Genomic DNA, 27,032 nt, shown 5'->3' with positions numbered 1-27,032 from the left:
CGACGGCGCCATCCCCGCTCGCGCGCTCTCCGGGGGCGATGCCGGGGTCACGGGGCCCCCGGGGCGGCGGCCGGGGACAGCGGGTCCATGCGCGCCGGGAGCGGCCGGCCGGCGAGGGGGCGCCCCGGGCCGGGGGCGGGCAGGTGCCGCGGGTCGGGGGCGCGGCTGCGGGCGGGCGCAGGGCGCGGGTGCGGGCGGGATGCACGGCGGGCGCGGGCGCGGGGCGCGGGTGCAGGGCGCGGGCGCAGGGCTCGGCCCCGCGTGTCTCCGCCGCGTCCCTGCGGCCGCCCCCGAGCGCTCCCGCCTGCCCACAGCACCGGCCCCGTGGGTGCGCGGCCCCGGCCGCCTCGCGCCGCCTCGCGCTCAGGCCGCCAGGTCCTTACTCGGTTTTCATTCTTTTCGCCGGAAAAAAAGTTTCCGCGACTCCGCGAGTAGGGGACGGCGGACCCGAAGTCCCGGGCACGGAACACCCAGCGGCCGGCCCGCGGCTCAGCTCCCGGGGACGCCCCGCCCCGCCCCGCCCCGGCCCCGCCCCCGGGTCCCCAGGGCCCGCTCCCCCGCCCCCCGGCCCCCGCGCTCCCACCCCCGCGCTCCAGCCCCGTCCAGGACCCGCCCCCCACCCCGGCCCGGCCCCGCCCCCCGCCCCCCCCCGGCCCCCGCCCCCGCCCTCGGCCCTCCCCGCGCGGCCGGAGCTGGGCCGGGGACTCGGCCGGCGGGACGGGGCGGGGCGGAGTCGGGGTGGGGCGGGCCCAGGGGCCGGGGGGCGGGGCCGGGGCGGGTCCTGGACGGGGCTGGAGCGCGGGGGCCAGGGAGGGGCGGGGCCCGGAGCCGGGGGCGGGGCTGGGGCGGGGCCAGGAAGCAGGGGGCGGGGCTACCGCCGGGGCGCGGGCGAGGCCCGGGCGGGAGAAGGGGCGGAGCCTGGCACCCGGGGCGGGGCCTGGGATCCGGGGCGGGGCCTGGGCGGGGCTACGTGCGGGGGCGGGGCCCGGAGCCCGGGGCGGGGCTGAGCCGGGGGCGTGGCGGGGCGTGGCGGGGCTCCAGCCGGCTCCCGCGGACACACGGGGCCCGCAGCCGGGTGGGGGGGGGGGCGACGTCTCCCGCCGCGCTGGGCACGTGGCTGCCCTCCGGGAGCCGCAGGGTCTCACCGACGCGTCCGACGTGTGGCGCTGCGTGGCCCAGTGTCCTTGGCACCCGCTGGACGCAAGGCCCCTGTGTCCCGCCCACTCGGGTCTGGGCGAGCCGCCGCGGCCGCTCCTCGGGCCTGAGCGCGGACTGTCCCCTCCTCGCAGCTCAGCCCTTGTAGCGCCCACCCTCGCAGCTCAGCCCTTGCAGCTCAGCCCTCGCAGCTCAGCCCTTGCAGCTCAGCCCTCGAAGCTCAGCCCTTGCAGCTCAGCCCTTGCAGCTCAGCCCTTGCAGCTCAGCCCTCGAAGCTCAGCCCTTGCAGCTCAGCCCTCGAAGCTCAGCCCTTGCAGCTCAGCCCTTGCAGCTCAGCCCTTGCAGCTCAGCCCTCGAAGCTCAGCCCTCGCAGCTCAGCCCTTGCAGCTCAGCCCTTGCAGCTCAGCCCTTGCAGTGCCCGCCCTTGCAGCTCAGCCCTCGCAGCTCAGCCCTTGCAGCTCAGCCCTCGCAGCTCAGCCCTTGCAGCGTCCGCCCTGTGACCTGGGGACCCCCTGCGGCCCTGGAGCGGAGCGCGCCTTCAGAGGCCCTGGGCACGAGGCTGTGTGCCCCGTCCCCGCCGCGGACCATCCCTCCGTGACCTTCCCTCCGTGTCCGCCTCCCCAAGATCCCCTCCGAAGGTCCTGCTTGGCGGCCGCTTCTCTGGGGTGAGATGGAGCGGCCCCTAGGGGTGCCCTGGGAGCAGGACGCCGGGACAGGGGCACCTGCAGTCCCGGGCCTGCAGGAAACGACTTTAATTCCTTTACAAAACAGATTGACTAAAGCTTTACAGCAGAAGTAGTCCCACTCCAGTTGGATCGGCCCCAGAGCCCCCATGTGTCCCCTCCGGTACAGATTTACAGTCCTCAGTCCCATGACACACGAGGAAGTACAGAGAACTGAAGTGACCCTTGACTTTTAGAAGCCAGGGGAGTTTTAGGAGAAAGAGCTCAACAGTGACGTGGGACGGTATAGCTCTAGTGGATGCAGGGTGACTCGAGGGATCCCAGGAATTACCAGATCTTTACACTGCAGGGATGAGATCAGGTGAGATAAAGTTCTTTCCTGGGAGAAAAGGAATGGACACGCGTTTCTATTAAGGCAAAAAGTGTGGAAAAACAGAATTGAGGAATCTGGTGCGTCACTTTCACGTATCATTTAATTCTAGAGTACAAGACACAAAAGAAGCACAAGACACAAGATGCTGAGACCATAGTGCCTTCCGGCCGGGAAAAGCAAAAAAGAACAGGGTCAGATAATTTTGTAGCCAGACTTTAAATAACAGGAATCAGAAGGAATGTTCTAGAAGTGATACCGGCGGCGGCTGGAAAAACCCCAATTCCCTGGTTCAACCACCAAGTCAGAGGGTGTAGGAGAGGATGGCGTAAGTAGTTAAATAAAAACGGCAGAAGGGAGAGAAGGGAGTGGGAGGTGGAAGAGGTAGAAAAGGTGCAGGAGGCCTTAGCACCAAATACCTGAGGGATGGCAGCCAACATGGATATTAGAGTTGACCCAGTCCGGCAGGTATCATGGCCTTCTCTTTCTTTAAACAGCTGATTTGTGAAATGAGGTCACTAACGCCTTCTCTGAAGGGCTGGTGGCCTGCCAGAGGGATGGCACGATGTCTGGAGGCTCAAGGCGCGGGCCGTGGTGTTCTGGGCGCCGGGGCTGAGCTGGGCTGCAGTGGGGTCACACGCACCAACAGAGATTCACCAGGTAACGGACCTCCTGGAACACAGAAGCCTCCAAAGTAAACGTGAGCACTGGGTGGGCTCCCTTTCCTCCAGCCCCTGGCACGCAGGTGGGGGGCAGGCGCTGGGGCGCAGAAGGAGAGCAAGAGTGGGATGAGCGGGAGCGGTGGGTGGAGGCCACGGTAGCGGGTGTTTGCGCCCGGCCGGCCGGGAGCCCAGGCTAAGCAGGAGCCTGGGGCGTGGCGTGGGCCCAGGGAACGGTGAAGCCAGAGGAAGCTGCTCGGTGCGGGGACAGGGAGGGCGACATGCCCAACGACTCCGCACCTGCGGGCCGCACCTGTCACACTGACTGCGGGGTGCGTGTACTCTCACAGAGCGCCCCTTCTGCTAGATGACTGCGGTTTCCAGGGCCTGTGTTTAAGCAGCATCAACCTGGGATGATAGAGTGACGCGCCTTCTAGAGCTCTGTGATTTCAGGGGTGGCCGCAAACAGAACGCTCTTCCCCCTCAAGGCTCCCCCAACACAAAATACCCTCTTCCGTTCCGAGTGTGTTCCATTCGGGGTTTCTGGTAGGAAGTAGCGGGGTGGGGGTGTAGGGAGAGGGTGTTGTTTGAAAAAGATATTTTCTCAATGTATTTTATTTTTCAGACTAGATTCAGGTTTCTTCTAGATGAATCAACAGTCCAGACAGACCAAATCCCCTGAACTAGACGCTTTTTATTTTATTTTATTTTATTTTATTTTATTTTATTTTATTTTATTTTATTTTATTTTATTATTTTTGATGCTTTTCATTTTAAATTGCCCACTAGGTCAGCGTCTCCAACGTGCCCACCACCCGAGGGCCCATCTGACAACACTTGCCCCTGCCTCTTGTAAACGGGACCGGTGTTCTCAGCCGGTTGCTTTACTTACTTTTCACCACTTTCTTTCTGTTGTAAACACTCTGAATTTGCTTGCACTAGAACCAAGATTACTGGTCTGTGTCATAGTCTGTACTGTATTTTGGTGACACAGTGTACTTGTAGCCTTCTACAGTCTCATCTGCTCTGTGACACAAACTATTTCACTCATCACCATATCCTCGCAGCATCTAGTAGCGCCTTCCGGCAAACGAGTCAGAAATTCCTGTTGGTCAAAGACACCCTACAGATGGGAGAAGATAGTTGCAAATGACGTATCAGATCAAGGGCTAGGATCCAAGATCCATAAAGAACTTATTAAACTCAACAGCAAAGCAACAAACAATCCCATCATGGAATGGGCAAAAGACATGAACAGAAATGTCACAGAGGAAGACATGGACATGGCCAACAAGCACATGAGGAAATGCTCCGCATCCTTTTCCATCAGGGAAATCACATCAAAACCACAATGAGATCCCACCTCACCCCAGTGAGAATGGGGAATATTAACAAGGCAGGAAACCACACATGTTGGAGAGGATGTGGAGAAAGGGGAACCCTCCTGCACTGTTGGTGGGAATGTGAACTGGTGCAGCCACTCTGGGAAACTGTGTGGAGGTTCCTCAAAGGGTTAAAAATAGACCTGCCCTACGACCCAGCAATTGCCCTGCTGGGGATTTACCCCAAAGATTCAGATGCAATGAAACGCCGGGACACCTGCACCCCGATGTTTCTAGCAGCAATGTCCACAATAGCCAAACTGTGGAAGGAGCCTCGGTGTCCATCGACAGATGATGGATAGAGAAGCTGTGGTCTATGTATACAGTGGGATATTCCTCAGCCATTAGGAACAACAAATACCCACCATGTGCTTCGACGTGGATGGAACTGGAGGGTATGATGCTGAGTGAAGTAAGTCAATCGGAGAAGGACAAACATTATATGGTCTCATTCATTTGGGGAATATTAAAAATAGTGAAAGGGAATAAAGGGGAAAGGAGGGAAAATGAGTGGGAAATATCAGAGAGGGAGACAGAACAGGAGAGACTCCTAACTCTGGGAAACGAACTAGGGGTGGTGGAAGGGGAGGAGGGCGGGGGGTGGGGCTGACTGGGTGATGGGCACTGAGGGGGGCACTTCACGGGATGAGCACTGGGTGTTATGCTATATGTTGGCAAATTGAACTCCAATAAAAAATAATTTAAAAAAAAGAAATTCCTGTTTGTGGAGGTTTATACATAATCGAGTTAAATGTATTCCAGACTATTTCCATTTTTCCCACAGGAAATATTTCACATCTTGGCAACACGCAACCCAGCAGGGGCAATCCTGTCCCCCAGGAGACATGTGACAATGTCTAAAGACACTCTGGGCTGTCACAACCTGCGGGCCCCGGGATGCTGCTGCTGTCCAGTGATGCTGCGAAACGTCCCACCAGGCGCGGGGCAGCCCTCCACAACAAACCACCATCCAGTACAGATGTCAGTAGTGCTGTTGGAAAACTGAAATTTAATCAAAGAATAGTTACTGCATAATTTTTATATGTGGCTTCCTGATTGTTACTTAGGTTAGAATAATCGTGTGTACCTGCGCGGCTGGTGGCAATGACATCGGGATTTTACCTACTTCCTGAATGTGTAATTATCCCACTCCTTCCAATAAATGCAACCAACTTTGCCCATATAATTTCCTTTAGGCCTGTCAAATGTGCGTTTAAGATTTGCATCTTCTAAAAGACCATATATTCATCTATGTAGATATATGTAAACATACATATATACATGCCCATATTAATGCACACTCCGGAAAAGAAAGAAGGAAGGAAGGAAGGAGGGAGGGAGGGAGGGAGGGAAGGTAAATAATCGCTTCAATCGGTAAGTACACAGATAGACTGGCAAACATTTAATCCAATGAATTACGCGACTTATTTTACCTTTTTTTAGGGCACAAACGTATACCTTGGTGTAGAGCGAGAATTCCTGCTTTTATCTATCATTTTATAAAACATGAATAAATTGAGATTCCATTTGTTATGAAATACTATCAAATCATGTCCTTTAAATTACAAATCTCATCTGTCTTCTCTATAAACCTGCAATATAATATTCCATGGAAACCATAATATATTCAAGAAATCGTCTCAAGATAGTCACATAATTTAGTTTGTTTCTTTTGTAAGATGTAATTACAATCACCCATTCTTATTTTCAGAAAATGAGAGGTATTTTGAAATCTTTACAGCATTGAATTTACTATCTGAAAGACTGATGTTGTCTGATAGGGGATGGAAGGAAGGTAGGTTTTATCTTCCTACTCCAGCGAAGGCTGGTTACCATTGAGCTAATCTAGGTGGGTCAGAAGGGCACATTCCTCGATACAGTGGGGTTCTCGGTCACATATATACCACATAAATTCAAAAGATGACTCCTCTATCTAAACCATAAGGCCTCTAACATAGAAGCTTATATTTTTGGTTGTTTTCAACAAACTGGACTCCTTTTCAAACATTTATAAATGTCAAGCGCTGGTAAAATGGACACACCTTTTGGCACATTTGTGAAACCTATTCAAGAAAATAGCCATTTGTCATATTAAAGATAAATAGGTAAGCGCTTCCAGGATACGAACGCAAATTTTTAAAAGTTCTAATGAGAAATACTGGGGAGAGGTCACACTAAGATTTCCTACTACCTAATTATTAGTTATAATATTAGTAAAAATAGTAAGATATTAGTAAAATTCCAAACAAGTAACTCATATTTATTTATGTTCAGGGTTATTCAGAAATATCTCTGGCTGGACTCTCATATTACATTTAACAAAAGGGCAGCTGTTTAAAGTAACGTGGTACGTAGTACCCTATTACAACCGTTCTTACCTTAATGTATTAGCATGGAGGGTCCCTCTACTGGATTAGATTTAACAATGCAAACAGAATTCAAATACGACCACCGTCTTTCCTTAAATTTGTGATGTTAAATTTGTGAATGTTTTCGGCTAGCTCACCATTCAAGACTAGCAGTTACACGCTTTCCTAGGAACAACTATTTCTATTCAGTAACATAGGTGGGCAGAAAAGGGGGACGGGAATTAGTGACCCATACACAAGCACATGCATGCTCCACCCTTGTTTCCCGCGTTGGCTTCCAAGTTTTTAATAAGCAGTGGAGAAATGAAGGGTTATAATGCTCTTCCACGGTCTCTTCTGTCAATAGCAAAGAAAGTAAAAGGTGGCTCCGGATTAACCAAAAACTGGATTATATGGCCCTGAAGAATTTATTAAGAAATTACTTTTTTTTCATTTTAATAATGCCTAATAACTTATTAGTTAAATACTGACGTATAAAGTATATGTACTTACTACCTGAAAATGGAAATGGCCGGAAAGGGGCAGGCATACCTCTTCTTGGTCATGCTTCAATCAAAAAAACAAAAACAATTCTGAAGTCAGTGCGTCTTTATGACACTTTTAACTTTATTTCTCTGTAGCAGAATCAAATCACGAATATTAAGATCCTGGGTGTCAGGAGTCACAGCCTGGGGGACGTAGACTTTACCATCTCAATGAGGAAAGCAAAACGAAACAAATCTTCGTTGGCAATTCTGATTCATGGTTTCGAAAATGAGGACAAACATAATATGGTCTCATTCATTTGGGGAATATAAATAATAGTGAAAGGGAATAGAAGGGAAGGGAGAAGAAATGGGTAGGAAATATCAGAAAGGGAGACAGAACATGAAGACTCCTAACTCTGGGAAACGAACTAGGGGTGGTGGGAGGGGAGGAGGGCGGGGGTGGGGGTGAATGGGTGATGGGCACTGAGGGGGGCACTTGACGGGATGAGCACTGGGTGTTATTCTGTATGTTGGCAAATTGAACACCAATAAAAAATAAATTTATTATTAAAAAAATGAGGAGGAAAGATCCACCTTAAATGTAGGATTTTTTTTGAGCAATTTCCAAGTTATAGACTTGTGTCACCCCTACATTAAGAAAAGTGCTCTGGTTTCATTAAACTTAAAACGATCTGAACGTGTTCGGCCAACAGTACGTAGATGCCCCACTGGTCTCCTTAACAAAGGATTCGGGGACACGGTGTAAACTCGTTATAGACTCCCGCTCGGTTTCCTGGCTTTGCTTGCTGACCCTTCATCTCCCTCATCCCAGAGTTCTCTTAAGTTACCGGGGTGGACGTGGCCCTTAAACAGTATCTTGCCGTGGAAAACCTTCCTGACTTCATGTGCCTTTAGGCATCGGCTCAAAAGAAACCCCCCGGGGAAGCCTCGGGGTGTGGGTGTTCCCGCTGCCATCGCCGCCCCCACCTGCCGAGTGCAGCAGTTACCTGTTAGCACGCGGGTCCTCCCCACGCCCACACCCAAATACCGTGGGCTGTGTGTGCTCAACCTCCAGGGGCAAAATGTTTGTACGACGATCAAAATACGGTTCCTGAGCATATTCACTCTTAAGACCCACCCGTTAAAGATTTCAAGATGGGAGTTGAAGGAAAACAGTGCAATGTCTACACCGAGCGCCTCACCTCCCGCAGCCCGAGCGTATCAGACATTTGTATTTCTAAGATTCATTAATGGGATCAACAAGCCCATTTCTGAGATGGAAGGACAGAGGCACGGGCCAAATGCAGTCAAAAGCCTGAAGTGCGTGGAATTTGCTTTAAAAGGAGAAAAGAGCAAAAAAATGAACTGCCCTTTACAAGAATGACCGTATGTTTATCAAACACTCAGCTTCATTTAGGCATTTAATTAAGCCATTTATTGCTTCAAATGTGTCACCATGAACATTTTAACGTACACTCCATTGCAGTAAGGCCTCAGTTTTCACCACCTATAAACTGTGAACCCACATTTTGGACTTTTTTTTGTGTCACCAATTGTTACACAAGTTTTACACAACAAAGATTCTGAATCCGTATTTTCTTTCTTTTTTTTTTTTTTTCTAATATTTTATTATTCATTCATGAGAGACAGACAGAGACACAGACAGAGGGAGAAGCAGGCTTCCTGCGAGGAGCCTGATATGGGACTTGATCCCAGGATCCCAGGATCAGGACCTGAGCCAAAGGCAGAGGTTCAACCACTGAGCCACCCAGGTGCCCCTGAATTTGTATTTTCTAAGAGCAAAAATGCTTATCTCACCCCTTGGTGTAAATATCTCAAAGAATATTAATAGTTGGCCACATTTTTTTTTTTGAGGAGGAAGTAGTTCCATATTTGGCTATATCTCAGATACTAACAGGTTTTACCAATTACTAAACAACTAAACACAATTTTGGCTTGCTTCTTTATAGATGCTTCATAAGATAGTTGATATTTGAGGCTGAATTTTGTCAAAATGTTTTCTAAGTGATTTGGTAAGTAGTGGAATTCACACACTTGAGAGGGGCTGCAGCAGCTGGAAAGAGGGATGTTCCTGACTCAGAGAAGGAACTTTCTCTTCAAGTAAGGCTGTACATATAAGGCTTTATCCTTTGACCAATTCCTAGAAAATGAATGAATTTGGGAAATTCATTATATATAATTAGAAGGTTAAACAGTACCACAGAGCATCTCCAGGCCACATGCTAATAAACGAACTGTTTGCTACATTATATATTATTCCTTAAAGGTTTCTAAAAATCTCCATGAGAATACTGAGTGTTACGGAATCGTGATCCTCGTGATACTGCGGAATCATCAACACCCTACAAATGAACCAGCGTGGTTTCATGGGCTGTCAGCTATAAAATCAGTCTGCTACAGCTCAGAACTGAGGATTCGTGAAGCTAGGAGAGACCTCTGAAAGCCCCCCTCTCATCCATACCCTCTGGGTAGCACTGCATAGATTTTATAGTCTTCTGAATAAGTTCTGAGAGGCTCATAAGTGGTTTTGATTAAAGCGGAAATCTAATGGACCCAGTAAGTTTCAACATAAAAGAAACGATGTAGTAAGTATTTCTAAAGTTTTAAGGATTTCTCTACCAACCTGACTTGATAGTATACCTGAAATAAAACCTCCACTATGCAAAATTTATAATTTTAATAGCACCTATAGAATAAAACCTTAGGAGTGCTTTACAGACATCCTGCAGCCAGCATCACCCTGGTTTAATAAAGCCCAGAGTGATTCAAAATGTGAACTAACTGTCATACCAGTATGTAGTAAGTATCCAAAATAGAACTGCACTTTTAAGCTCCAATCCAGGAGGTCTCTTTACTTAAACTGGCCACACTGCCTCACGTCAAAACATCTGTCACCATTATTTTCATTTTATCTACTGTAATTAGACGTCTTTCACGTCCCTTAGATGAAGGAAAAGTCCGGGAGACGTTCTAGAAAAATACATTTACGTTTCAAATTTACATTAAAAAGGTCTTTCCCTTATTTTCACGTCGTGAAATCCAAGCACTGTTAAAGAAATCACAGACGACACAGCATTCTGTGTCCTGGACCTCTGTCCTATTTAGATTATGAAAACTGGAAGTTAATTAGAATTAAGAAATTTCCCTTATTAAGTCTGCAAAGTATAAATACAAGTAATTTTTTAAAAACTTTATTTTAACACCTAATACAATTCCAATTTTAAGGATTACTTGCACAAAAAAATAAACACATTTGGTATAAAAATGTATCACTTTAACGCCCTTTCCCCTTCAGGTCCCCCCTTCCCACCCCCCCACCCCCATGAACTGCACTCTATGTGGATGCAGAAACATAGAAAGACTAATGGCACAGATTCGTTTTTACCTACAGGAGTTTCTGTTTATGTACCCAGGTACTCTAGAGGACACCAGCCCACTTCATCACATGAACCATTTCCTTCAGCCTGCTGAATTTAGTTTCACAAAGAAACAAAGCTTATTATAAAGGCATTTGAAAAACCATTATCTTAAATTCTTTTTAGAAGCACTGACTTTTTTTTTTTTTTTTTTTTTTTTTTGCAACCATTTATATACAGTGTGACATAACAGCTCTGGAGTACAGTACATGCAGCAGAACGTACCTGTTGAATATAAAATACTTTTCTTAAAATCTTCATCGTTGGAATTCTCTGAAGTCTAAATTATAGAATGCCCATTACTTTGAGAGAAAATGGTTGAGGAGTACAAATGTCTGCATATGTTGGCCACTGAAATAATCCAAGGCTAACTGGAATAATATTCATAGCACACCAGGAGTGCATAAATAATTTACTTACATTATTAAAATACAACCCATAAAATTCAAGTTCAAGATCTTACAGGATTGTCTTTGTAAATCCTTGAAGTGGTTGCCTGGAAATGCATTGCGTCTTCTTTCCTTCTCTTCTTTTTTTAAAGTCCTATATAAAATGTTTAGTTGAAGATTCTCTTCCTCAAAGGAGACGGCCACCTTTATTTGTGCCGACTGCCTCTTCTCTTCATTGCAGCAGTGCACTGTGGACAGTACCATTTTCCTTTTGGTGCTTCTGTCAACCCAACACATCCATAATGGAACCATTCTATTGGGCACTGGAAAGCAAAGCGGCAGAGCAAAAGTTGTCAACATCTCCAGAGATTAGGGAGTATAATATGCCCACTAGACTGGATATCAACAATAAGATGCAAGGAAACAGAACTCTTAGATCTAGGAGTTGACTTATAGATCATTGAATACAACTGGTAAGTTTCAGAGATAAGGAACTGGAGGCAGAAAAACGTATGCATCTTTATTAACTCGGAGGTTCATGTAAACTATTTCCATGATCCCAAGCAATGAAGGAAGACTCACTAATTCTCGTTAAGCTGGAGAGTGAGTGGATACCAACAGTCGAGGACAAGCAGTGAGATGGGTCTCTCACAAAAAAAGTAAACACATTTTACGGATTCTATTTAACATTCGGCCTTATTCACTCCCTTGTAAAAGCAAAATAAGCTAGCTGCAATGAAAAACAAAGGGATGTCCTGGATTTCGTGTCTGGGTAGATCTGTTCCTAGATACACAGAGCAAAGGGATTCTACGGCAGCCTGGGCGGCTCAGCAGTTTAGCGCCGCCTTCGGCCCAGGGTGTGATCCTGGAGACCCGGGATCGAGTCCCACATCAGGCTCCCTGCATGGAGCCTGCTTCTCTAAAAAAAAAAAAGGGATTCTACTCTGTAACTTATTAGGCAGTCCTACACCTTCCGCAGAAAATCTCAGCACTCGGAAGAGTACAACTGGGAATGAGAGAGATCAGAGACTATGCTGGGATATTCACAGAAATGCATCATTTTTACTAACTGCCCCAGGAGTTTACAATGGTGTTCTTGGAACGACTGGGCAATACTGTTCTACAATCATCTCAGACAGCCCACAAGTGATTGTAAAGGGGAAGTGGGAGGACAGGCTTTCTCCATCTACGTGAACGTGCTGGGACCCTGTCAGGTCAGGAAGGCACGAACAGTAATGTACAAAGCCAACCCTGTTCAATCTTCACATTGTCTTAAAGTTTTAAACTGTTATCATTAACCTTAGGGTTATGGTATTATGGACTAGGACTTCTTTAGAACTTAGGGTTCTGTTACTCCTCTGCAAGGAAAAGATGACCAAAGGGGAAGTCTGAGAAAAGTAAGGAGGGAGTGAAATTACTGGAAAGAAATATTCTCAGCATCCAATAAAGATATGTATGTAACCAAAATTAAGCTTCCTTAAAAGAAAAAAAGGAATTCTTTTCTTTCAGTTTTATATCAGAAGTGGCTCTTATCGGCTCACAGCTGCAGAGAACGATAGGAAACACTACACTGGTAGGAGGAAAATCAGTTGTGGCCTCAACGTTTTCCATCGCTCCCTCGCCCCCGCCTCGTCCCCCCGGCAGCAGGCTTCCTGACACAAGGTACTGTTGTGAAATTCCAGTTCCTCACCGTGATAAGTGAACTGGATTCCAGTAAACACAGTATTACTTAGCAAAGCAGGTGGAGGATGTTTCTAATTTTCATACCACGTAACACCTTTTGAGATTTATTATCCGCACATGAAATCATAAAACTGGCTTTAAAAAAGTTAAATTGGGAACACATGAAGGGACTCTATCCTGTTTTGGAGAGAAATATTCTAGCATTAATATAATGTAATTAACGTAACTGCAAGTCTGTTTTCTTAAACTGAGAGACACCCTAAGTAAGGAGAATGTTCAAGTAATAATACTCCGTGATTTTTTTTATTCCTAATTTAAAAAGTTTAATACTTACATCTTGGTTATCACATCCCACCATCTCGCCATAGGATACCTGGTTAAAATAAAAGTAAATATTTATTATGACTATACGACAAGCATCTAAATTCTAAAACCAAATTGCTTATGATACTGTTAGAAAACAGAGGAGAATATAAAATTGCGTTAAGAAATAGGACATATAGCTTTTTAACAAAGATTTTTAGAAAGATTTATAGCTTTTTATTAAAAGATTTTTTGGGGGCAGGGGCACAGAGGAAACACACAGAAATTATGTTCTGTTTGAAAATCTGAAAGAACCTTGATAAATTACCTTTGTGGATGGTTTCTTTCCTAAAGACTTTTAGTTTCTTGATTACTTACTTACTTACTCAAGGTTTTAACTTTTTCCTGGGTCCTGTGAGCTCATTTATATTTTTACAGGAACAGCTGTAACTTCTAAATTTATTATCAATTTACTATCTGCCCTTTCTCATTTTTCTTTTGGCTGTTCATCACCAGTACTTTAGAACACAACTTTCTAATTCTTGAGTTATTTTCTCAATGGACTGAAAAATGTTTTAGACAGGGTTAGAACTAGATGTTATACTATCTGAGTCTCACTCGAGGGAGAGTATCTGTATATGGGTCTATACACATGAACAACTTCTCCGGTTAACAATCTTTGGAGGCACTCAGGTTTTTCCCTTAAAGCTCTACAGTTTATTTCACCCAGTTTTTAGTGTTATAAATGGGAAATCTCGGGTGAATCTGATTTTGTTCTTTTACAGGTAATCTATTTTTACCACCAGGATCCTTAAAGAATTTTCTTTTCTTAATAATTGATATAAAAAAATGTTTGTTGGGTGATAGTAGAAAACCTAATCAACTCTTAAATGGCAAATTCTCAAAAATTAGATTGCCAACTTATACCATGAAACACAATAAACTGTGATGGATTAAAGTTTTTTTAGATGGATTAATGGATTAAAGATTTAAACATAAAGAAACTGAAGCGTATCAAGAGCTAAACAAATCATTTGCAAATGAGAAGAAATACAAGATGTATTTATAGGGGGAAAAAAAGGCAAGGAGGTCTTCCTAAGTATATACCCCATGGCCGACTTCATAAGGAAAAAGACTGACAGTCATTACTCCATAAAACTGGAATTTCAGAATCAAAAACAAAACAAAAAAACATCTAAACCAAGCAAAGTATTTATAACATACAAGACAAAAATGATAGAAAACTCAGCCCACACCACTGAGTCAATTCATAAAAGAGGAAATAAAAAGTCAAAAAAGGGTCCAAATTTACTACTAATATAAGTTGAAATGATTATGTGACATAAAAACTATCAAATTGGTATGTGGTTTTTAATACAAAATAGTATCCATCATTGGACAGGGTTTAGGAAACAAGCATGCTCACTTGGTTTTGGTAATGAACTTCAGAAGATAATTTGGCAGTCTGTAACAAACATTCTAACTTAAAAAACCTGAACAGGCCAATAACCAGGGAGGAAATTGAAGCAGTCATCAAAAACCTCCCAAGACACAAGAGTCCAGGGCCAGATGGCTTCCCAGGGGAATTCTATCAAACGTTTAAAGAAGAAATCATACCTATTCTACTAAAGCTGTTTGGAAAGATAGAAAGGGATGGAGTACTTCCAAACTGGTTCTATGAGGCCAGCATCACCTTAATTCCGAAACCAAACAAAGACCCCACCAAAAAGGAGAATTACAGACCAATATCCCTGATGAACATGGATGCAAAAATTCTCAACAAGATACTAGCCAATAGGATCTAACAACACATTAAGAAAATTATTCACCATGACCAAGTAGGATTTATCCCTGGGACACAAGGCTGGTTCAACACTCGTTAAACAATCAATGTGATTCATCATATCAGCAAGAGAAAAACCAAGAACCATATGATCCTCTCATTAGATGCAGAGAAAGCATTTGACAAAATACAGCATCCATTCCTGATCAAAACCCTTCAGAGTGTTGGGATAGAGGGAACTTTCCTCAGCATCTTAAAAGCCATTTACGAAAAGCCCACAGCAAATATCATTCTCAATGGGGAAAAACTGAGAGCCTTTCCCCTAAGATCAGGAACAAGACAGGGATGACCACTCTCACCACTGCTATTCAACAGAGTACTAGAAGTCCTAGCCTCAGCAATAAGGCAACAAAAAGAAATAAAAGGCATTCAAATTGGCAAAGAAGAAGAAGTCAAACTCTCCCTCTTTGCAGATGATATGATGCTGTATATAGAAAACCCCAAACACTCCACCCCAAGATTGCTAGAACTCATACAGCAATTCGGCAGTGTGGCAGGATACAAAATCAATGCCCAGAAATCAGTGGCATTTCTATACACTAACAATGAGACTGAAGAAAGAGAAATTAAGGAGTCGATCCCATTTACAATTGCACCCAACAGCATAAGATACCCAGGAATAAACCTAACCAACGAGGTAAAGGATCTATACCCTAAAAACTATAGAACACTTATGAAAGAAATTGAGGAAGACACAAAGAGATGGAAAAATATTCCATGATCATGGATTGGCAGAATTAATATTGTGAAAATGTCAATGTTACCCAGGGCAATTTACACGTTTAATGCACTCCCTATCAAAATACCATGGACTTTCTTCAGAGAGTTAGAACAAATTATTTCAAGATTTGTGTGGAATCAGAAAAGACCCCGAATAGCCAGGGGAATTTTAAAAAAGAAAACCATAGCTGGGAGCATCACAATGCCAGATTTCAGGTTGTGCTACAAAGCTGTGGTCATCAAGACAGTGTGGTACTGGCACAAAAACAGACACATAGATCAATGGAACAGAATAGGGAACCCAGAAGTGGGCCCTCAACTTTATGGTCAACTAATATTCGATAAAGGAGGAAAGACTATCCACTGGAAGAAAGACAGTCTCTTCAATAGATGGTGCTGGGAAAATTGGACATCCACATGCAGAAGAATGAAACTGGACCACTCTCTTGCACCATACACAAAGATAAACTCAAAATGGATGAAAGATCTAAACGTGAGACAAGATTCCATCAATAGCCTAGAAGAGAACACAGGCCACACCCTTTTCGAACTCGGCCACAGTAACTTCTTGCAAGATACATCCACGAAGGCAAAAGAAACAAAAGCAAAAATGAACTATTGGGACTTCATCAAGATAAGAAGGTTTTGCACAGCAAAGGATACAGTCAACAAAACTGAAAGACAACCTACAGAATGGGAGAGGATATTTGCAAATGACATATCAGATAAAGGGCTAGTTTCCAAGATCTATAAAGAACTTATTAAACTCTAACTTAATTTTATTTCTAAAATTTCTAAAAGATTATCTTAGAAATTAGTGTATAAAATGGATTACATAAAAAAATGCCTACCATAATATAATCATAACTTTTTTTTTTTTAAACATTGTATTTACTTATTCCTGACCGACAGAGAGAGACAGGCAGAGACACAGCAGAGGGAGAAGCAGGCTCCATGCAGGGAGCCTGACGTGGGACTCGATCCCGGGTCTCCAGGATCACGTCTTGAGCTGAAGGCAGACGCTCAACTGCTGAGCCACCCAGGGGTCCCATAATTTGTAATTTCAAAAACACTAAAAATAAAACCTGTACCTAAATATTGGCTTAAAAAGTTACATACAGTATAACATTTAACTGTGAGAAGATAAAAAAAAAAAAAAACTACTTCAAGAAAAATGATGTGCAGTACCCATGACTGTGAAAAAGTGTTACATGAAGAACATACTGAGACCCAACTGGTCAAATACACACACACAGACACACATACACACGTGAGCATCTGTGTGTACATACGGGTAAAAGACTGAATGTTCGTGCCTCTCCCCCAAAGTCCCGTGTTGCAGCCCTAGCCCCCAATGGGACTGTATTTAGAGACAGGGTCTGTGAGGCGATAAAGGCTAACTGAGGCCAGATGGATGGAATCTTAACCCAATAAGGCTGGACGCCCCGTAAGAAGAGGAAAAGACACCAGAGCTCTCTTCACCATGAGGATACAGCATGGAAGTGGCCCTCTGCTGGGAAGGAGGAGAGCCCTCACCAGGAATGGGATCAGTCAGCACTTTAGTACTGGACTACACCGCCTCCCGAACTGGGAGAAAATAGAGTTCTGCTGTTTAAACCACACAGCTTACGGTACTTTGTCGTGGCAGCCTGAGCAGAATAAGACAACACGCATGTCGGGAAAACAGTACTGATAAAACAAAATGTCTAATTCTAGGTTAAATCCGAGGGCTGAGATTATGGGTGACTTACACAGTCCTTTATAACTCTTTATATTTACAGCAAACGTGATTTTATAAGAATCAGAAGAAAATCATACAAGGAAGCAAAAGTATTTTAACTGGAAAAAAAAGCGCTTAAAAAAATCAAACAGCTCTGTTTTCTATTTTACTGAGATTCCGCTTTTGTAGACATATCAGACTTTTACCTGATTGCAAATGCAGTATCGTGGTTCATTTGGGTCATAAGTCCAATCAACCTGACTGTTTGAATCAGACTCTGGTACTACTGTTGTTTGCTGAGAGATTTCTTGTACGACGGTTGATGAAGAAGAACATGACGACAAGGAAGAGGAAGAGGAGGAAGATGATGACTGCTGACTTGAAGACTTGTTGTTGTTTCTGAAAAAAACAGTATCAGTTTTATTTGCTCAGCATCCAGAAGTTATGGGAGAATAATTCCTAAATGAGTGGTATGAAATGAAATGACATTAAACGTAAATTAACGTTAAACATGAAGTTAAACTAACCTGATACACAGGTTTAAAAGCACAGTTATTGAGAGCAACAAAGAGCAAAATTTTTCATAACAGTTTATTTTTGTTTTCTAAGAGAATAAAGATATTCATAAAAATTTCTTTCAAACTATGTTTTCGTAATAATTTTTTAAATCTGTTACGATTTAATGCTGACTTAAATTACAGGTAATAGTTGTAAGAATTAGTGTTCGCTAAGGCTATCTTCCAGACATTCTTTGTATTTTTAAGCAAATTGAATGCTCTTCATCAAAATCTAAAACACAAATACACAAAAGCAGTTGATGAAAATGATCATGATCATCAACTGAGATGTGAATACTTACCTGTGTTAAGACAGGAAAGAGTGTGCAAATTCGCAAGGAATTTAGCAATATTTACATGCTAATTAAATTTTAAAATAGGAAAATTTATTATCAGCATTTGTAATAAATTTGGGTCATTAAGATGAATTACTTTTTGAGGTACCTAGCACTTTTGTGGCAATTCTACATTGATCATTCCTGGGATTTACTCACAGGAAATATAGTACATTTAAAGATACATTATGATGCAGTTATTAGATAACAGCTCTTCTTCTGGTTTACCATTTGAACTTTCATTATGTCTGAATATCTAGCAAATGCAGATACTGGGGATAGATGGTACCAAACCCTGTTAAGGTTTTGTGTTTAAGACAGACAACCATCCTAAGAGTCTTATATACAAAAATATAGGGATATTTTCATACTTTCAATTTGGGGGGCATAAGACCAAGAATTAATACAATTTCCTTTTAATAAAAATGAAGAATTTGTTTAAAAAAAATTCCCAGGATAAAATTTGTATCTTATGCATTAATTTACATTGGGACACGTGACAAAATAAGGGGCCATAAAGGAAAAAATTTCCATAAAATGGCTATCCTAATGAACAGAAGAAAGTAAACAGGAGTCATTTATATCTAATTTAAGACTCTAGAAAGATTAAAGACTTTTAAACACCTTTTAGAGACTTTCCTCCTCCCAAGTATGACAGTGTGTCTTCCTGCCTCCCCCACGTGATCCTGATCCATTACATCCTACCTTTGTTGCACATGGCCAAGCCCAGCTGGATGCCAAGCCGACTGCATACTTAGTAAGGGCACAGGGCCACTGTAACAGGGAAACCTACTTGCTCTTTCTCCCGCTCCGGGAGTCGGCTGCTGACGAGCTGGCGTTCTGTGTTAATGTAGTCATGAGTGCCGAAGATGATGAATAGCCAGCTGTTTCTCTGGGCATTGAAAATTCTTTTCCCAGCTGAAAGTCATTATTCTTAAACGCTTCATAACTGGCTTTTAGACTTGATGTTCTTCGTCCCTCTTTCATCTTAAACAGACGTTCATTGATAATATTAATACACACATATATGCAGATTTCTTTTTCAGTCCTACTAGTTGCAGTATTATGTCAGTTTATCCAATATTCTTTTGCTTGAACCATTATTTCCATCACTGGCATTTGAACTATTTTATGTAAAGATTTAAAATCAGTTTTTACACAGGAGGGAACTAGAGAATTGGTGACTTAATTTGGAATATAAACTATACAGAAGCGAACAAGTGTAATGCAGTCAGTTCAGGGCTGCGACAGAGAATGGAGTACTGTCCTAGCAGGTGCTATGGCTTCTTGTCAAAAACATGCACATCATGAGCAATCACTGTACGAAGGGATCTGCATGACATTGCACGAATCTATTTTTTTACTTTTCATTATCAGGTAAATTGATGCACATTCATTTCATTAAATAAAACATCAGGCATCATAAAACCATGGTTTAAAAATGAAACTATACAATAATGTAAGAAAACTCTGTTCACACCTCGTTGTTTCTATTAAAGTTTGCCAATGATTCAGACAAAATGTACCTGCTATTTCCAAACCTCTTCCTTTTTACCTGAGCTGTGGCTTGAACTGCTTGAGCTGCGGCCATGGTAATTGCCCCTGCACCAGTTCCTGAAGATAATGAGCCAATATTATAGGATGCCAGAGGTTGGGAGGAATTCACATTGTAAGCATTGTTGGAAGAAGTTGTAGAATTATTATTTCGACACCCTATGTAGAATTAAAGAAGAAATAAAAATGGTTGGAGAGAATATAATGTTAGGAAGCTTAAAATACATTATTTCCCAGTACAGATATAATCATTAAATTTAACATTTTCATGTCACTATAAAATTTTCATGTCCGATTTTTCCTTTTTCTTCTTTCCCCAAACGTGGACTTTAAACCAAGTAAAAAATCAGTATGATTTGTTAATCCTGAATGCTTTCATTTCCCCTTATTTTAACATATACAAACATCAATAATTCATGTTTAAGATAATAAACTTACCTAGCGTATTTTCCTTAGAGGCATCTGATGTAAGCGTAGACAGAAGAGCTTCAGATTTAAACTTCTTTTCAGGAATATGATCTGTTGTTGTATGGTGAGAAGTCGGATTATATTTCCTTTCTGAATATAAATAAAGAAATTTTGTGTTTTAAAATTTTAGAGAACTGTGGACAAAACATAATATTTCCATTCAGTTACAAGTAGGTACAGTTATGTCCTGAGTTCTTTATGGAATACAGAACAATATGTTTTCTTGGAAGACAGGATAAGCAGAACTCTCTGCGTCACCTGGTTTGTTAAGAGTAGCCTTCTCACACATTAAAAATAACTTCAGCAGCAAAGTACTGTGAATAACTCACAATGCACCATGGTTTCACATATAGCATGATAGGAATTTTGTTTTCAAAACACTATCTACAATTTTAATAGTTCTCAATCAACCCTTCTTTCATATCAGATTGATCTGTCACAAGATGCGCTGATAACAGTCTTCTAACTGGCTAAGATCCAACCAATCATTCATTGACTCACTAACTCACCAACATTGGGGCCTTCTTATATGCCAAGCAGCACGCTAGGCACTGAAGAAGCAAGGATGGCAAAAAACCAAAGAGCCTACCATCACGTAGCTTATCGTTTGACTTGAATTATAACACTCTCTAGAGAGAATCAGGTGTCTGTAATGTAGGAAGTATATGCTGCTATTAATACCATATATTTATCCTCAATGTATCCCAGGAAAAGCAAACTCTCTACTCCCAAATCAAATATGTTTTTCTCAAATGACAGCAATAAGTCTATCAGGAACTGTAAGGAAAAATAAAAATAAAATAAAATAAATAAAATAAATAAAATAAAATAAAATAAAATAAAATAAAATAAAATAAAATAAAATAAAATAAGGGAGAGATTTTTTTTTCTCAATTGGTTGTATGGAGCCAATTAAAAAAGAATATACAAGTAATATAATGAATTTTTAATTATGCTGAAAATTGTAGCTGCCCGAAACCAAACTTACTTTCCACTGGAGTATGTGAATGAGCATGGTGATTGTTCACTGGCTGTGAAGGAGTATCTAGTTCCAAAGATCCTAAAAATGAAAGGCACAGAGATACATATCAACACAGAACTTTAAAGGTCAATCAACTACAGACACTCTGTACCCTCACCTACCAGAGGCCTGGGAGCCCTGATGCACATACCTGTATCATTTTAGTCAAACAGAGAACCACCACTGCCAACTTTATCCTGAGGCAATTTCATCCTCTCTCTAAAAAGTATGTAATCCACTTCTTAATATTCACCTTACGTACAAAAAAGCTCAAGGCATGCTAATGTCTAATTGGGGAATTCAGGACAGCAGGTACCGCATAAGTGGATGAATGGATACTATGACTCCATTTCTGATAAGATCTAAAAACTCAAACTAGTTATACTGGGCTGAAGACCTTTCTACGGGAGATCCTAAAGTATTAGGTGATGGGACATTACTATATGAAATAAAATTCTTTGATTGTTAAAAGGACATATGATAGTAAAGACTTCCTAAAAGAAGTTAGGCACAGAATCTCTACCGCCAAGCATTAAAAGACTTTTAATGAAATTTTCTGGGTTTATCTTGATCCCTTGAGATGAAATTATGGCAGGGCACAGGGTGGAGCAGATTTTATAACTTGATTTCATTTAGTGTGTCTGTGTCCTTACGGAGGATGCTTCATTAACCTTCCTGCAGTACTGAATAGGCATGAATCATTGTTATTCACAGCTATTATCAGCATCTCGAAAAAAAAATTACAACAGCTACAGAACATTTTATTTTGTCTTAAACACTATTCTCAGATAGGATTTCCTTGGAATAAAAGTATCACAAATAAATTAGATGATCATCTAAAGTGATAGATCTACTTTTGAATACAAAATTGCAACTATAGATACCAACATGGATTCTTGACTAGGTTATTCTCCTAGTCTAGGGAGTGTGTGTATCTACACACACACACACACACACACACACACACACACACACACGACCCAACACCATAAAGAAATTCTTCATCAGTGTGTAGAAATAGGTACATGTTCTTGCTGATGAAATGCATCAAGAAAAAAAAAAGTAATCAAGGTAAATTACAGCAGGTGATCAAGTTGAACCTTACAAAGAAATATTAAAATTGCTTCTGATTGATAAAAAAAAAAAAGTTCACTTTTTTGAGAAAAAGAGGAAATGCTTTGGAATCAATTAAAATCTTTCTTATCAACACAGTTGAGGAAAAGCCTTATGGCAGTTCTCATGAAAAAAATAACAACCTTCCTCAGAGTTTAAGGGTATCTAGCAGGCAGGGCAAAGTCAATACATTTAATGAAGATGGTTAACTTGTTTCTAGATGGTTATATTTCTTTAAATCTTTGTTCTCTCCACTTATCTTACTAACGTATATACATATTAAAAAATATTAATATGTGATTTTAATAAAAAGCGAGTGTATGATATCCTGCATCATCTCTCTCAGTATCCATAACCCAAATGGTTCTAGCTGCTGGAGTCCAAGCTGTCCGGCCCGGTTGCCACCATCCACAGAAGCGCAGGATCTGAGAAGTCTCCACGGGACAAGTGTCTCCTCAATGATTTGCACATGGACCGTGTCCAACATTGATGGAAAACTGTAAATTTTACTTACGCCTCTCTAATATTTCAGTAATTCCAGCATTATCAGCTTCCAGCTCCATTTTAAACTTAGCCAGTTCCTGATCCAGCTTTCTCAAGTGTCGATCTACCTGTTTCAAAGAAGATCAAAGATAACCACCAAAATTTGGGACACTATTAAAGTGTCAGTTTAGTGAGGAAAACTAAATATTTCTTTTAGTGTATCTGCTTAGTATCCTTGAACAAGTCAATTAACCTACATCTCGGTTTTTTAATCTATGAAATAAATGAAGGTCCTATATGAAATAATCTCTCAAGTCTCCCTTAATAAATTTGAAGTTTTAAGAAACCAGAATCACAGTTTGTTAGAAAACATTCAGAAGAAGCAGGATGTGAAACTAAATAAAACTGATATTTGGGACGGAAGGGGAAGGAAGTGCAGGAGGGTGGGTTAACTTTTTATAGTATACACTGGGATTACTTTCAACCTAATCTCCTCCTACTTATAAAAAGGCCATCTACCACACTGCCATAGTATAATAACTGTTATTTAGAATGAAAGATCCTTAGTCTATAAACAAAGAGGCTACTATATTCTACACATATATTTCTCTAAGGCAGAAAAGTAAACCATTATACTTGTAAACATTTATGTAAAGGGTTGAAACAAAAGGGGTTCTTAGCCAGGAAACTCCATTCCCCGAAGAGCCTGGTTAAAATGGTTTTATTGCTAATACTAATGCCCTTGTTAACGTGGCAAATTTTATTTTCTCATTCAACTAGAGATCTTTTGACGGATTTCAGAAAATTATGAGAGACCTCAAACTAGCAACAAGTCTTAATTTTTTTAAGGTTAATATTAAATATCTTTTCAATACTTTTTCAACTTTACCACTTTGAAGTGAAACACAATTTTTGGATAATATTGTTGTATTATTGACAACTTTTTTCAAACCCTAGATTCCCAAAGGATCACAGCTAAATAATTAGAAGTGACTTTCTTACAAATATAAAGCGTCTATGATACACTATGGAGGCAAAAAAATTAAATAAGAATGAAATAATGTGTGCCTAAAATGAAGGAGATGGGCAGAAAAATAGCAGAAGACAATCTGTCTGTGTTAGACGCCATGTAATGTGCTTGGTGCATTAGAAGCTCTTCTATCTTTTCTAACCCTTGTGCTAATCTTTTGACACAGGTTATTACTGTCTTCATTTCATAAGTGAAGAAACAAAAGCTGCCCAAAGGCAGTAGATAATGCATTATGGAGAAAGGATTTAACTCTGATCAATTTGTAGTAAGTTGTGCTTCACCAGTGATACCTAAAATTGCCCGCTGAACTTCTGCATGTGGCACCCAACTGTTTTTTAACTCAGAATACAATTGAAATTGAAAAACAAGAATATTTTCTTGTTATTTATATTTTATATATTAACAGCACCCACTGGGGTATTGGTTAGTGACTTGTCAATAATTTAAAGCCTAGTTTTCCCTCCACCTTTACACACAAGTTATTTTTCAGAGCCTGGTAGAAACTGTAATTACAATATTTAAAATCCTATAGAAGTACATAAATGCTCCTATTCAAAGAACATGCAGGTAATTGAGCATCCTTTACTGGAACCTCCCTTCCAATAATAAAGTGTGAACACAGACCTTAGTTATTCAAGAATATCTCTCACATTGTCAAAATTTAATCTCAAGGGAAGTCAGAAAAAAAAATACTCATATTTAAATTCTAAAACAATGCAATGAAAATATTCCACGGCTTTTATTACCTACGGATCATTCTACTAATAAATGTTGAGTTTTGTGCTTGGCGCTGGGTTAAATGGAAGATACGAAAAAAATGGGAGAGAGTCCCTGCCTTCATAGGAATTACAATTTGGCTGACAAATCAAGATCTATGTGAGATTTTTAACATGATAAATGTCTTTAAAATGCATATGCCCTAAATGTAGCAAATAAGCTACAGTTGGAAAAGGGTTAGAATAAGTACATAAAAAAAATACATATGTAACACTGGCTGTGGTAGACACAAAGTAGTTATGAGTTAGAGGGTGAAAAATGTATGTTTCCAAATAAGTGGAAAGAAAAATTAATAATTAAGGAATGAATAGAGACAGAAAGACCAACAAGATTCTCAGAGGAAAAAGAAAAAGTGACGTATGGTGTGGCCTGTAACAGGTGTACACAGTATAGACAGGTAGAATGTTAGAATCTTTGTTGGGAGGATGGGGCCGGAGTGAGACAAAGACATCGCGTATCCTCCCCTAACTCCTCACATCCCTGCACCTAAGAACTGCCTCAGTGGATTAAAGGCAGTACTGATGAGGGTTATTACATATGAGAGGATGGAAAATAATGATGGGATTTCCAATACCAGTAGCCAGGAAAAAAGGAATAGAACCCAAAGGTGTTACAATTCTAAAAACAAATACATAATTAAAATAAACAGAAAAGCCTAAACCAGGTTGTGGTAGGCAGCTTTGTGAAACAGCTTCCAATCATTCCTACCTCCTGGTAGGTAAGAAAAAAGATCATGAACTGATAACTATTAGAAGCAATTATTAGGCAATGAGAATGGTTTCTCTTAGTCATTGCTACTGTACTAAATCAAATCAGAAGTTAGAAAGTTGATCACAAGATTTAACTCAAGCTATAAAGAACCAGCGTACTTAAATAGTATTAAACAGCCGCAGCAAGAGCTGAACTGAACTTGCCTGAAACCTGTAGGGTGCATCTCCTCTACCCCCATGATTCTGAATGGGGAAAGTATCTCCACTAGCAGATGACCCTAATGACCCCACAGGTATCAGACAAAACAACAACCTAAATTACCCCACTCCTCCATACATACCTGACCTCATACGATTGATTTATAGTAGTGTAGAGGGTGCTACTCCAGTTGAGAGAGATTTTCCATTAACCACAGGCTCCTAACACGAGGCTGACCACAGAGTCTAATTATTGATTTGTTCCCCACTTAATGTCAATGAGTACTAGCCACAAAAACTTCATTACTTCTACAGCCCCCAATCGTATCTGATAGCCCCAAATATAACTGCTTTAGTTTTAAATCAATTCTCTTTTTTTCTGACCTCTTCAGAACCAAAGGAAATTCTGTCAACATTATTTTTAACATCTTGATGATCACAAAAATAAGTAAGTCACCCCTGGCTCCTCAGCATGAAACAAAAAATCCTCATACTTTAACATTTTGGCATAGAGTTGTAATCCTTTATTCTTTCTCTTTTGACTCCTGGTTTCCAATATCCAAATTTTAAGATGTGTCACTGATGGACCCAAATGGAACTAAATACAGCTATTTAAAAAAAGGTTCTACATGATTTATGGTTTCCAATACCATCAAATTCTAAAATTTAAATATCTCACTTGCTCTTTCAGAATGAGCACAAGTTAGTATAAAAAGTTCTAAGTTGAAATCCATGGCAATGAGAGATAAATTCCTAACTGCAAAAGATCTGGTAATAGTGCATAAAGAGGGTAAATTGGAGAAGAAAAAGGAATCATGATGGCAAATTACTTCTCTGATAAGTCATGAAAATGATTCTTCACATCTCTGAGTTATATTTGAAAAAGGTAAAAATCTGATCCCTCTTGAGGCTGAATCAAGTATTTGAGGCCTTAGCACATCAACTACATATCTAATCTTCCTAAGAGACAATAAGGTAAGGATACAAGTCAAAAGGTCAAATCTACATAACATGTTTTTTTTAATCAGAGTATCAGATGAAGAATTCTCAAAGTTATAGGTAAAATATATACCTGAAATATAATCATCTCAGGAAGAGGCCAGGATATAAAAAAGAAGCAAGTTCAAGGGTACCGAGCAATGTAAAAGACTGCTAAAATCATTCAAGCATTAACTAAAAGCAAATTTTATCGAGTACACATAAATCAACTTCATTAGGTATTGTAATCTAATGCAGCCTGATGACAGTGACATCTGGCTAAGAAACACAAGTAAGTGTTTAATGACTATGACTATCAGGATTCTAGAAGGAAATTATTTTAATAGGATAGCTTTTTCGTTGTTCATTTCCACCAAAACAACTACTGAAATAAATTTTCAGTTTGTTCCAGTGAATCCCTAACGCCACCAGTCTCTTCATTTGTGGATATTCATGCAGTCTGGTTTCTTTCCTTAATAAATGAAGTAATCGGTACAATGCTAGCCATAGCTTTAAAAAGTTTACTACTGATTTTAAAAGTAAATAAAGCATTTCAATAAAAATAATATGATGAAATACCATGCTATGTAAAAACACTGAGGGGCAAAATCAAACACAATTACATACT

General features: G+C 41.3%; 2 protein-coding genes and 1 long non-coding RNA gene across 4 annotated transcripts in view; 2 read left to right on the top strand and 1 right to left on the bottom strand.

Annotated features, from left to right (window-relative positions):
- Positions 1-38: 38 nt before the first annotated feature.
- Positions 39-4,109, top strand: LOC121474588 (translation initiation factor IF-2-like). Its single transcript, XM_041727515.1, has 5 exons — positions 39-431; positions 856-1,820; positions 2,321-2,536; positions 2,706-2,908; positions 3,657-4,109. The coding sequence occupies exons 1-3, from the start codon at positions 39-41 to the stop codon at positions 2,358-2,360; spliced, it is 1,398 nt and encodes a 465-aa protein (XP_041583449.1). The 3' UTR covers positions 2,361-2,536; positions 2,706-2,908; positions 3,657-4,109.
- A 493-nt stretch (positions 4,110-4,602) lies between these two features.
- LOC121474966 lies at positions 4,603-5,435 on the top strand. Its single transcript, XR_005983592.1, has 2 exons — positions 4,603-4,661; positions 5,034-5,435. It is a non-coding gene; the product is annotated as an uncharacterized LOC121474966 (long non-coding RNA).
- A 3,070-nt stretch (positions 5,436-8,505) lies between these two features.
- Positions 8,506-27,032, bottom strand: part of ING3 (inhibitor of growth family member 3) — a 29,958-nt gene continuing 11,431 nt past the window's right edge. The window contains exons 5-12 of one of the 2 annotated variants that reach the window (XM_041728071.1): positions 22,743-22,839; positions 21,083-21,154; positions 20,065-20,184; positions 19,628-19,785; positions 18,866-19,059; positions 17,387-17,579; positions 12,929-12,967; positions 8,506-11,234 (exon numbers count right to left, since the gene is read on the bottom strand). In XM_041728071.1, the coding sequence (XP_041584005.1) occupies positions 11,118-11,234; positions 12,929-12,967; positions 17,387-17,579; positions 18,866-19,059; positions 19,628-19,785; positions 20,065-20,184; positions 21,083-21,154; positions 22,743-22,839 (990 nt within the window). In that variant the 3' untranslated portion in view covers positions 8,506-11,117. Of the gene's footprint in view, positions 11,235-12,928; positions 12,968-17,386; positions 17,580-18,865; positions 19,060-19,627; positions 19,786-20,064; positions 20,185-21,082; positions 21,155-22,742; positions 22,840-27,032 lie in introns of those variants that run through there. The other variant, XR_005983570.1, reaches the window with a different exon arrangement.

Source organism: Vulpes lagopus, chromosome 13 (genome assembly GCF_018345385.1).
Source record: "Vulpes lagopus strain Blue_001 chromosome 13, ASM1834538v1, whole genome shotgun sequence".
NCBI lineage: Eukaryota > Metazoa > Chordata > Mammalia > Carnivora > Canidae > Vulpes > Vulpes lagopus.
Note: the sequence above shows the minus strand (reverse complement) of the source record. Positions and strands in the feature narration are given on the sequence as shown.